This window comes from Patagioenas fasciata, chromosome 5 (assembly GCF_037038585.1).
Source record: "Patagioenas fasciata isolate bPatFas1 chromosome 5, bPatFas1.hap1, whole genome shotgun sequence".
NCBI classification, from domain to species: Eukaryota; Metazoa; Chordata; class Aves; order Columbiformes; family Columbidae; genus Patagioenas; species Patagioenas fasciata.
Window position 1 is genome coordinate 31,040,775 of NC_092524.1, and position 13,133 is coordinate 31,053,907.

At 38.6% G+C, this 13,133-nt stretch overlaps 1 protein-coding gene across 1 annotated transcript in view; it reads right to left on the bottom strand.

Annotated features, from left to right (window-relative positions):
- Positions 1 to 3,496, bottom strand: part of LOC136102299 (cytosolic phospholipase A2 epsilon-like) — a 36,651-nt gene extending 33,155 nt beyond the window's left edge. Inside the window, exons 1-2 of the mRNA XM_065839278.1 lie at positions 3,386 to 3,496; positions 2,954 to 3,040 (exon numbers count right to left, since the gene is read on the bottom strand). Coding sequence (XP_065695350.1) covers positions 2,954 to 3,040; positions 3,386 to 3,496 — 198 coding nt within the window. The remainder of the gene's footprint in view (positions 1 to 2,953; positions 3,041 to 3,385) is intronic.
- Between the last annotated feature and the right edge of the window lie 9,637 nt (positions 3,497 to 13,133).

Here is a 13,133-nt window from a genome sequence, read left to right on the forward strand (position 1 = left end):
ACATCTTTCAACTAAAGCTCGATCCCTGGTGCCATAACTGGAAGTCATTCAACTAATCATCTCTGCTCTCTAGTCATCATTTCTTTGCAACAATATGTTGAATGACAGTAATACACTAAAAAAATCAAGTGTATTGCTGCTGATGATTATAATTTGTGTTACACTAAAAAATGATTAGTTCAGGGAGCTGGGTAATATAATCAACTATCCATGAGTGACTAATTATCAAAACCAGTCATTTTCAGTACAGAATTTGCATTCCATATTAAGCCAGGAGCAATTCCTGATACCTACAATAAAGTATTGCCAAAATTTGAAAACCCACGCTGCACAGATGAGCAAATCCTCTTGCAATCTCCTCTAACAAAGATAAATCTCTCTGAACTTATCCCTGCAATGACAGAGTGATTGTCACACTGAGCAACCTTCCTTGCAGGCTCATTGTTACCCCCACAAAGGTGACCTTGCATGACCTGCATCAAACACAGATACTTTTTTTAAGAAAGAAAGTTTACAGGGTCTTTGCTAATGTCATGGCATTTTCTAGTTTTGTGGCAATGCAAAGTGATGTGCACCACTTTAATCAGTTTGTTTTGTTTCATTTTGTGTAAGTGATGCAGATAAAATTCTCCAAGTTCTCCTCTGGTTTCTGACTTCATGTCCAGTGGAATACTTTGGTGGGCCTCCCCACACTATGTTAATACTATCATTCTTGAGACAAGATTATGCTTCCTAGTTTCTTGCTCTTTGCATTACTGTATTTTTCAATGCATTCAGGTGGTGAGCCAACAATGAGTTTTTGAAGCTGGTAATTTGCCAAGGGAAAAAAAAAATATATATATATATATATATATTTATATTTAATCTTTGGAGATAACACATTATTCTGTATAAGACAATGCACTAACAAATAATATCCAGTGATACATCTTCTACATTTACTGTAATGATGGTCTTCCTTACAACTATTTATAATCTTTCTTTAGTATGTTTTGTCTTTCCTGTATTCATGTGTAAGATGTTAGGGGGCAAACTGTCAACCTGGGACTTCATGAAAGGGCTGAAGAGATGCTCTTGTCGTGCTCTTATTCATTTTAAAATATAAAGGAGGTTTTACAAAGTTGTTACATTTTCCTGAAAATTTAGCAGTGGGGCATATTTGGCTTTGCACTGTAGGTAGGCAACACAGCTAAATTCCATTCACAGCCCTCGGGCATGTTTTTCTAAACCAATCCAGTAGCTATTCAGTTTATCAAACAGCTACACAAAGTCCTCTCAAACTGAAGCGAGTAGTCAGGTAAGTACTTGAGTGTTAGCGTTAAGTAAAGCTTTGCACCTGTTTACTTGTTCTGGGACTCAGGATCTGCTTTATAGCATGTTACCCTTATAACACCTCTCTGCTAATGAGTATCCTCATGTTGCAGACAGCAAGCTGTGGCTTGCAAAAATCAAGGGAATTACCGAAAGCTTCCCAGGAAACCCAATGCCAGTAAGCAGCAGAAACTGGTTGGCTTGCGCAAGTCTGTGCCTTTAATGCCAGTTTTCTGCCAAGCTTTATTACAGAGGAGAGAAGACATGTTCAAAAGCCAGGAGGCAAACAAAAAGTATCTGAGAATGTTTTGGCTGTTAAACACCTGCGGAAAGCAAACAAAACTTTTGGAGGTTCATTTGATAAGGAGAAATTGTGACAAGAACAATGAATTAAAGCTGTGGAAAGGGTCCCATAGCCCCTATATGCAGGGGTTTATGGCCACAGGATTTTTTTTTACATTACATACATTCAAAAACATGTGCTGGATTCCAACAGTCTTTATATACATGTAACTACCTCAGTACTAATAAAGGGTTGAAAGCTTTTAGCCATGGATATTCTAAACCAAAACACCACTTCAGTGTAAATACCGTAAATCATTACAAAAATACTATGAAGATTGGATCATTTCACTCCCCAATAGTTGCTTTTCCTGCTTTAGGAAATTCCATTCCATTGCTGAACTTTAGTGCGCACACACACAGCAAATTATGAAGTCCTAAACACCATGTCACTTTTGGTTATGCTACTTAGCCATGTATATCAGGTTTCGCACCCCACTGAAGGTTTGTCACCCTTTTTGTACACTAATTTCCATCTGTAGGAGCTGCCAGACTGCTACTAACAAGAGATCAGTTTGATAAGGTTACATACATACATACATAAGAAAAACAATGTTTGTAGTTTTCTATTGATTTGGAAGTCTGGTTGCACAAACAAGAAATTAAACATACAGCTTTCCTATGAGCTATAGGTATTCAAATCATACACCATTTAAGATGTCACCAAAAGTAAGTTTGCTTTTTATTTGGAGCCACTCAGTTTTATTTTGAGGCAGCTTGACACAAAGCGTAGGCAGCTGCAATGTAACCGAGAGTGGAGATAAAAATCATCACTGATTCAGCTGGTGCACATTTGATGCAAACGTGTCTCTGTCACAGGCCCTGCATAGGTGGCTAGAGTGCTTCTTTTGTTGTGATGGGCTGCACAATGATCAAAGTGGACATTTTTTCTGGAAACTGGCATCATTGACCAAAACCCAAAGGATTGCCAAAAACCATGCTCTAACTTTCCAACACTGGCAATGTTCTCCATTCATGCTGGGCTAAAACTCCATTAAAGTAAATAGAAATAGATAGCATTAAAAGAAGACCAAAGTGAGCTCCATTTTAACTGTAAAATGAGAACATTTTTCCATGAAGGAATTTCTCTAAGGAATACAACCATGAAAATAACACACTTCATATAAATAAAAGAATGTAATTTAAAAAAAAATAGCATGCATTTTCTTTCATGAAATGTTTCTATTTCTAAATAAGCATGTGAATCTTTAAGAACACAATTTGGAAAAAAATAAATCCTATCGTTCTCAAAAAAACACTCGGTTTAGTCCCACCTATTTTTAGTTTGCTGAAGTGGTACCTTAGCATCAGTGTCACTTAGGGCTTTATAGTGCATCATCCATTTTCTTTCTTCATTTTCCAAGTTGCTTGATTTGCTGCTTGAATGCTGTTAAGAGAAGCAGAACAAAGGATGAAAAAGAGATTAAAGACCAATTTTTCTACTTATGTCAAGTCCTTAGTGTGGAATTGCAATATGGAATTGGCAATTCACACCTCCTCATTGTGGCGGATAAAACGAACATGCCAGGAAAGTGGCAGCTGTTTCTGTGCTATATGGAAATATATTGAGTCCAGGTCCTCATAGCTGCAAAGAGCCAAGGAAGGACAATCTTGTTTTCTTGGAGATTTATGTCCTGCAGGTAAGAGTGGACTTCACCTGTCTATAGTCTGGGGGCAAATCTGAATCAAATAGGCAGAAATGCCTGCCAGGCTTGTTCTGTTTTCCACTTACCTGAGGGAAGGCAGAGGTTGATGCCATTGGGATCGCTGCTGCATTAAAAGCAGGTGCTGTGAATGGCACCTGAGTCTTAGGCTCCATAGTTGCCTGTGACTCCCGAAACATATTTACAGCTTTGAAGAGTGTCAGAAGTTGCTGAGCAGGTGTTTTATTACATTGAGTCAGAGCTCCACCCTTCCATGATTTCTGAAACAGGAAAATTTCCTGCCCACATTACTTGTCCAAAGAGCATGTCTGCTGCAAGGTGTGAACCTTCATGTCTGCAGGTTTTGTGCCTGAGCAGAGTGTGCTGAGAGACTGAAGCATTCCCACCTGGGGTCTTGTAGAGGTGTAATAACAACAATAACCTGATTAATGATCTGGTAGAGATCATCTATGAGAGGTACTCTTTCAGTGAGAATCTAAAAGTGATTAAAATAATAGCCTTATAGACATATTTGCTTATTGTCTCCATGCAAAGACCCTGAATTCCACACACTATTGCCTCCATAATAAAAGATTTAGAACAACAACAATGGAGATGATCCTTAGAAGGAAGATGTTTATGTAAGAAGATACCAAGAATTCTTCTGAAGGAATATTTTTCCCTGAAAAGTGCCATTGCATCATGATTTGCATGTACCTGTTTGCTTTTATTGTAGCGTTCTACTTCAAAATAAATGAAAGAAGGGAGAAATTTGGTAAGCAACATTTCTGTGCTCCCTAAGCCACAATGTTTTACTTCTCCATTTGAAATGCTTTACTTATTTCTGGGCTTTACATTTAATACTTTATGCATGTTAACATATTTACATGAGAATCAAACATTTCACCTTGAAAAATCATGAAACATTTCAACAAACTAAAATAATTTCAATTTAGGAGATTTTAATACTTGAATGTTGCTCTCCCCAGTTCAGAACTGTAACTTTCTGACGCAAAAAACATTTGGATTTCTGAGGAACTTTATTCAAATCACCAGTTGGCTAGACATTACTAGCAGATTATTGGAATTTAATGGACTAATCCTGTACATTCTATGATTTTTTTTTCATCTAATGAGGATCTACATGTGATCAGCACACCTCTAGCAAGCTCAGTGATTACATTTTCTAATCCATTATGCAAGCCTTATGAGGCACACATACGTTTGTACTGAAGTCCTCCCAAATGATGAAAAGTAGTGCTTATGAAAGGATTTGAGATTAATAGGATGACAAAGCATGATGCTTCCTATTAGAGACCTGCATAAGTATGAAATCACAGCCACTCTGACTGTGACAATGTGTGTTGTACAGAAACTAGACACAAAGCAAATCACTTCAAGTAATCTCATTGCATACGTTTCTTATATGCGCAGAAAAATCAATATGAAAAGCTGGTGTTACCAGGATAATAAGTTAAGACAATTTGGTCATCTTACCTGCAGTATTCCATCCTTGCAAAAGTTTGATTTCTTAGATTTAATTTTATGCCTATATTTGCTGATTTTTTTTTTAATTACATAAGCATATTTATTTTATCACATAGCGTATGGGAAACGTTTGCTGTGAACTTACTTTCTCACGTTCCTCGTATTGAAACTTTTTGATGGAATGGGAACCGCTTAATTGAAGTTCAAATTAGCTAAACTGCAACAATGAGCAAAGGATAGTCATAAGCCTCTCTCATACTTTGGCTAATGTGTTGCTTAAAATGAGCAATTTTGCTTTTGTAAAAAGATTTTTAGAATCTGCTTTTATTTGGTCTCTTTTTTGTCTCTGTTAAAATGGTGACCAGAAAAGGTTTAGAGAAAAGTAACTGTACACACAAAAGCACACACATTTTTTATTTCTTCTGCTACAGCCTATCTGTAACCTTGATTGAAGTGCCTAGGAGAGGTAGAGTACCATAAGAGAAGAATGATAATGTTAGCCACAATTTCTTTATAATTGTGCCCCATAAAGGTCATCAGCTCCAGGTCTTGTTTCTGCAATATATGGAAGATAATGGGTGTGAGTTTTTTGCATGAGAGCCAGTTTTCATTTATGTGTGTCATATCGCACCTTTGGCTTTAAGACAAAAGGAAATGAGGTGCGGGAAGAAGCCTCCAGCATCCCTTAGGAAGGTGACTAAGAGTTGCTTCTTGTCTAACGACTATTCTTTCCTGACTCAAGGTTTCCTGATATGAAATACCTGCTCTTTAAGCTCAAGTCAGAGGCAGCCAAAGGTACCTTTGACTCAAAGCTGGAACTGGAATTGAATTTCCTAAACTAGTTCAAAGTTCAAATTGCTTTTTGCTATGAAGCACTGTTCCTTTTGAGGCAAACATAACTTTTTCACTTAGGATAGGCTTGATCTCACCTAGATTAAGTAATCTAAAAGTTAGACTTCTGGTTGAAACCAGTTGCCTGTATACCCTACGTACAGGACAGAGGAAAAAGCAAGTGTGGCAACTGCAGATAGTGACTAAGCCCCTCTATATTGGATTCTTCTGGAGAGACCTAAATGTCCAGGTCATACTTGACACCTAACTTCTGAGTGGCTGAAGGCAGATGAGGTGAATCCCACCCTGAGTAATCAGTATATCCCCTTTAATCACTTGTCAGCAAAGTTCCTGATGCTGAAGGAACCTGACATTGAGGAACTCAGTTGTGTTGTGAACACGTGATTCACCCTGTCACAATATGAAGCTGCAAAACAACCTTGGGCAAAAGCTCTATTAGCATAAAAATGAAAAATCCTCTTGTGGATGCATTCAAATGACAAAGAAGTTTTGTGATATCTGGGTGGCACAGAATGCAAAGTGCAATGCTGCAAGTACCAGTACAAACTTCCTGCCGTGTTCCAAGTCAGGATCACCTAAGACCACTGTGACCATAGCCTGACTTGAGACTGCTGTTCATAAAGCACAGGCTGTGCAGTGGTAGCTCATGCCCAGGTATATTAAGGGAGAAATATGAAGTTGTGTTTTCTGTGAAACCCCAGGCTGTGACCTGTAGAAACTTTTGGTTTACTCCTGATTTGTATCTTCACTAGAAACAGTCATATTTTACTCCTCAGGGATACAGGAAGATGCAGCTAATATGACTCATAGCAGTAGGATGTTTCAGGCATATTAGAAGTAGCAATACCTGGTGACCCATCTGAATAAAAGCAAAAATGTTCATGTCAGAAATCAGGAGATCATAACAATCTCCATGGCAGCAACATCAAGTAACATTCACAAGAATCAGGCTTTAATATGACAATGGCTGTACAACTTTGCTTGGTCCACATCATTGCTGCTAAAGACCCATATGCTCTTTATTTTAATAAGGTAGCTATAATAGCTATAATGAGGAAGGTGCATATATGTATTTATCTATAGTTCAAATATGAACACATTGGGAAAAAAGTAAAATGGCTCAAGAAAATCTGGACAATAAAGCTAGATCAGCAGAAAAGGGGGTTTTTCTGCCCACCAGGAGTATTATATTGCTTTTAGGAGGGCTCTATATGCTCCTCTCCATGACAAATATGAGATATAGATATGTGTTACAAGTGCACTAACCTTACCCACTCAGAAAAAAAATGAAATCGAGATAATATTTTAGAAAGAGTCCAAAAAGTGCTTAATATCCTGGAGAAATACTGACAGTAGCTCAGATTTGCAAATTTGTTTGGTCTGGCTATTCTGACATAGAACATAACCTAATTTCTGATAGATCTGACTTGTAGGAGACATGTGCATGTATGTAAGTGCAATACATTTTTATTACTGAGCATATATATAAAGTTCTTCAATTAGTCTTTCTTTTGCAAGGCATGCGCTGCGTAGGATGCTCATTCTTACCCACATCACCCTAGTCTCCCATCGAATACTAGAAGAATTCTAAAGAAACTTATTCTGAAATAACTGGCTTCTAAACCTTTTCAGCTGTAGTAAGTTAATGATATCTTGTGTCTTAATAAAATCAGCAAGTGCTGGTGGGGTATGCCTGTGAGTTTCCTTTTCTTGTCTAACTTAAGGGACATGATGTGCAATCATCAACTTTGAATTTTCAGTGTTCATTGCAGTTAGCTCCAAGGGATAAATTACATTCCAATAATCTAGTCCATGCATAAAACTGTTGGTCACCAGAGTGCATGTGCTGCTTACATAGAGAGGAATGTGGTTTCTCATGAGGACTGCTGTTTGAGAGTCCAGGCAGGATCAGGAGACACCAATGCAGATGACAGGTTTGCCACTGACTCTGGCAGTTCTTCAAAGCCTTCCCCATTGATAAGGAGGATTTATTTTGCTTCCTCAGTGTAACGGCAAGCATGACACCCTTCCAAGTGCATGGTCTTTTCAGCCAAGAGTGGCATAGCCAGAGGATTTCAGCAGACATGGGGAGACTGCTTTTCTCAACATGGCAATGGCTTACATTTTGGTATGATTAAATTCCAAACTTTTCTGTCATTTCCTGTGTTACAGAAGATGATAGCACAGTGCACTGGTAGACCAGAGCTCACATCTGATGCAGTACTGCAAGAGAATGAAGTCTCTCCCTCCTGATTAACAGAGAGGGACAGAAGCAGCCAGGAGATTCTTCCCTAAAAGACATGGCTACCTTCTCCTCCACAACCTGGAGCAGGTAACTGCCATCAGTATGAGCGCCCTGGTGAGAAAACATGAACTATGGCAAATGGAGATCCTTAGGGAAGGCGTACCCAACCAAGGAAACGCTGCCAGGCACTGTGAGCATTTTTCATCCCACTTGCAAGCTCATGAGGAAGAGGAAGCATGGAGTTAGGTGATACACCCATTACAGCTAATCTTGAACTGCTGAAATTCCTGGTACCTCTTTCTTGCATGAGAGAGGCCCAACTGTTGCAAAATCTCTAGCATCCAGTATCTCTCCACATGTGCAGAAGCCATATTCCCATTGCCATGTTGACTTCAAGCCATATGATCCATTGTGCAATCTGAAGAGGTGTGCATGGAAGCATATCTTGCCCTATGTACAGTGTGTCATCACAGGGAGGATGGAGTTCCAGCCTTTCCAGGGCACCTGGCAGGTCAGGTAAGCAGTTCTTAACAAACCCAGGCTCTGCTGGGAGTCACACGGACACTCCACAAACCTGCATTCTGTGCCATCTGTGATCAAGCTATCAGCCATGCCTCATGCCAGCTGCCCCTGGGATGCGGTCTCAGTGATGCTACATGCATGAATCCACATGTCTGTTAACAAAACAAAGCACTTTCTCAGGGAGTTTCAAAAGGCTTCACAGCTGGGAGAATTTGGGGTTGGCAGGCAAAAGAGTCCAGCTATCATTCCATGTGGTGCCACTGAACAAAATACAAAATACAAACCTGTGCAGGAATCTAGTGTGGCCACTTACTCACAAGAGGGCCAATCATAAAGATTAAACTATGTTAACAGCTCCACATGGAAAGACTTTAAAGAAACAATTGCAAAACTTCATAAGGAAGTGTTTCAGAAATGCGTAAGGAGAGCAACATTGTCCAGGAGAGCAAGATAGGCAGCTATGTAAGTACATCCGATTACATGTTAAATTAAATCACCATTGCAACATGATACTGTGCTAAAACTCACAGACATCAAAGGCAAGCATGACTCTTAGGTCAAGTCAAGAAAACACATATTAAAGAAAGGCAAATTTGTAGTGGCAAACATTGCTGAACATACATTACAATAAATGTAAGGGAACCACATGTTACCAAAGCATGTCAAAACCCATCTAAACAACTATTGCATGCAGCTCTCACATGGTTTTGGTATTTTGACCCTATGTGATGTAACGACTAAAACTTACTCAATTAGATCACATTGCACAGATATGACGTGAAAGGAAAATTAAGTATTTCTTATATTTCTACAAGTCCAAGACAATAATAAGATAGGATTAGTTGTTGTTGAAAAAACTTGTGTGATTGAAAAGAGGAATCCATATTATTTTGGAGGCTCAACGTTGCAGCTTCATGCTAAAAATCAGTGGGAAAGGTCAGGCTGGGCTCAAAGATGTCTCTGGTAGTATAAAAATCTCTTCCTTCTGCAGTTAGGGAAATCTCAGCGGTATGACATGAGCTGTCCCATTTTCACAGTTTTGGCTGAAAGTTCGACCTCTTTCAGAGGTGTTAAGAAGGCAGCAGCTGTATGCGAAAAAGCAATGCATAGTACATAGGAAAACAGGAAATACAAAACTTACAAAATAAATAAGAACTTATAGAATATAGAAAAAACATTATTTCCAAGGGTGACAATAGGAAGCATATAAATGCATATGTATATATGCAAATATAAAGGAAATGTGTATGAGGAGAAAGCAAAATCCTGTCAAAGGTCTATACTCATTACTTCATAGAGATAGCAAAGTAATTACTAATGATGTAGCTAAAGCAGAAATGCTGATAAAATACTTGTTGGGAAAGAAGAAACTTTACACATTTCACCAGCAAATATTATGAACTGCTTTGCAACACATAGCCCTACAATGTATTTTAAGACAAACTAGAGATAATCCTTACCAATTAGTTCCAAAAGTGTAGCCTAGGAAGATTCTTGGCTGTCTATGGTTCAGCTGTTTTAATTGTTGGCATACTGTAGAACTACAGAAGATTGAAAGAGAACAAATATTGTGCCAATTTTCAAAAGTAGCAAAAGGGATGTGGTAAGGTGCTAGTAGATTGGTTACACTGGTTGCCATTGCAATAGTGGTCACAATATCTGATTAATTGAAAATTGATTATCATATATTACCACTCTTGGTTCTCTCTCATTCCTCAAAATGTAGGCTAGCAGTCATGAACCCCACATGCTCCATCATTCCTGAAGTGGTTAATAACAAAGCCTATTTTGAGTCAAGAGTTAGTTTCAAGTCACATACATTCTGCTCATTTATATTTCATATGTTTTGTACAGCATATGTTAATGTATGCATGTTTATATGGAATACAAGTTTCAGCATACAAAGCAATTATACACTGAAAGCTGCACTTCACTGCACAAGGGAGTGTTTTCCCCAAAAAAGATTGAAGACAGGTAATTAGTTAGCTTTATGACAGTCATTGGTACAGTTTACTGCCTGGGCAGCAAATGGTTCCACCCAGTCAAATTCCATATGCATATGTATGTGTGTGTATATACATGTGTGTAAAAACATCTGGGGAGATTTGAAGTAAAATCCATGTCTGAAACCCTTTCCATGAAGGCAGAAACAAGGGTTTTACCTGTCTTGTGTAAGAACTGAATGCCTAGCCATGTGGTGCAGTTAAGAGCTTAAGAACTATATAGCTGGGAAAGAAAAGTACAGGAAAGCTGTTGGGAGCTGATCTTAATAAAGGTAGATATAATTGTGCATGTATATATGTTTAATCTATTTGTATTAAGCTTTGTGAAAGTCTTACTTATATTTCAATTATGCACAGAAATTCTTTTTATATTTCCTTATCTTAGGTATGTACTAGAAGTGATGCCAATATACTGCCAAAACAGAAGTGTGCTCTTCCTGTGGCTGCATTGATCTTGCAAACCAGGGTACTGGAGCTGTCTTTCAGTGACCAGAGTGTAATCAAGCAGTAAGGGTTGTCAGAGCAATTACAGGGTGTTCCACCAGTAAGGTGCATAGGATAATAAAATGGTGATGCAATGTGACTAAATGGAAAATAAATCTTTCTGGGGTTAGCATTAGCCAGGGGTTCCCTGTAAGGCGATGAGTGTTTCTGGTGATCCCTGAACTACCTTCTGGAAGCCAGTCAGTATAAAAAAGTGTGTTTTTAAAGAAGAACAGACTGATTTTGTTCTGCAGGTTTTTTACTTATAAAAACTGCAGGTTTTTTACTTATATTGTACAAATACAGTAATATTTTGTTATGCAAAGATTGAAAAGAGTATATATTATTAAGACTAGGAATTTATTAGCTAACTGGTTTCAGAATTAGTCCTCATTGAGAAACATCACTGAAAAAAGTTCTGTTCTGAGAAATTCTTAAGAGTTGTCTGGTCTCAAATCCTATTAAACGTTTTGATGAGTGATTTGGAAATAAGCATGATATCTTGACTGGCCAAATTTGCAGTAGAACTGCAAAGATTGATGAAGTGCTGAGTAGTACAAAGGACAGGGCAATCGTACAGAACAATCTGACCTGCTTGATATGCTGGCCTGATTAGCCACAGTAAATCTAACACAATGAAGTGTGAAGTTATGATTAAAGTAATTACAAATATACATTACAATTTACTCCCCCTTGTGAAAGGGAAGGCTGCAGGGAGGAAAACAGCAACTCAGACAAGCGACTCAGCAGAAGTCTCTAGGTGTGAATGAGGACAACTGGATTTTACTGAATCTACTGGTTTGATGAAAAGATGACTGTGATGTAACCTTGGTATATTTTATAAAATTGACTCTAGTGAAGAAACAATGGTGACGCAATGACTTTTAAGTTACTAGGAAAGGGTTTAACAAGAACTAATGTCTGGGCTCTGGCCAAACTAAATGAGACTGGAAACAAGGTGGATACTTACTGCTGGAAGATGATCACCCACTAAAACACACTTCTATGAAATGTCACTTCACCATTCCTAATATCTTTAAAAGAAGAAGGGTAATTTTTCTTCAAGATAGCTTTTGGTCAGCCACAGATGATAACATTTAAGTAACTGCATGGCAGGTAACAGATCTGACATCTAACAAGTCAAGCAAGATGATCTGATGGTACTTTTGGCTTTTCTAAGTCTATAGGAAGAAATAAAATTAATAATCTAGGACAAACACAAAACTGTAATCACTCTTTCACTTTGTTCTTCTGGAGCCTAATAGGAGCTAATCAGAACTCAATAACTCAAGAGCTCTGTACAGGCTTATAAGATGGACTGAATTAAGAAGTGCAAGCTGGTAGGCTCATTCCTCAAGCAAACATTAGTGGGAAAACCATGCCCCAGAAAACTGTGCCTTATCATTATGTACTTGCAAACAAAGATTACAAAGGCAAAGGATCCAAACAACCTAATCTAGTCTTAGCTTTAGCCTCTAGAGCTTTGCAGTCCTTCCTCACCATTCCTGAGGCATCCCCATCATATTTGCTGCAGCCTACTGCTGCTCCTTGCTGAAACTCTTTTTTGGTTTCACATGCAGGTGTAAAAGCCTCCTCCAGGCTTGTTGAATCTTGAGTTAGGCCCAACTGAACAAAATCACGCTCCAGAAAACAGCTAAGGTGAGCCATTTTATAAATCACTATATTCATTTAAATAAGTCTATCTATTTTGGGAGCGTCCTAGAAGAGAGATCAAGCACAGAAATATGTGGGAGATACCCCAGCTCCTCACTGAATGGCTGAAGCTAGAGGCACTGGTGATACTTGTAAAGGAAATTCCTTCTGACCTGTTTGTAGCTGTAAGAACCATCCTTTGAGAGATTCACACTGACTGTGCGAAGAAGGTGAAGTGGTCATGAGAAAATTAGTCCAGGCTGACTATAACAAGACCAACTCTGAGAGTTGCATTCTGGAAGGATAAATGCAAAGTGAAGAAGAGGTGAGAGCCAGAACCTGTCCATAATCCACAAAAATGTCTTCTGAGAATCTAGGCTGGACAAACCATACTGTTAAAACTACAACTTTTAGGCAGTACAGAAGTAAATGCATGACTGCATCCAGAGAGCTCCCTTACAGGAACAAGGCAGGCATTTCATAGACACCCCTCCCAGCTACCGACTCTCCTTCTCCCCTATATTTTAAAACAGGGAGCTGCACAGAGCACTTTTGTCCTTGGCTGGCATGTCGTTACAGAAACACTGTGCT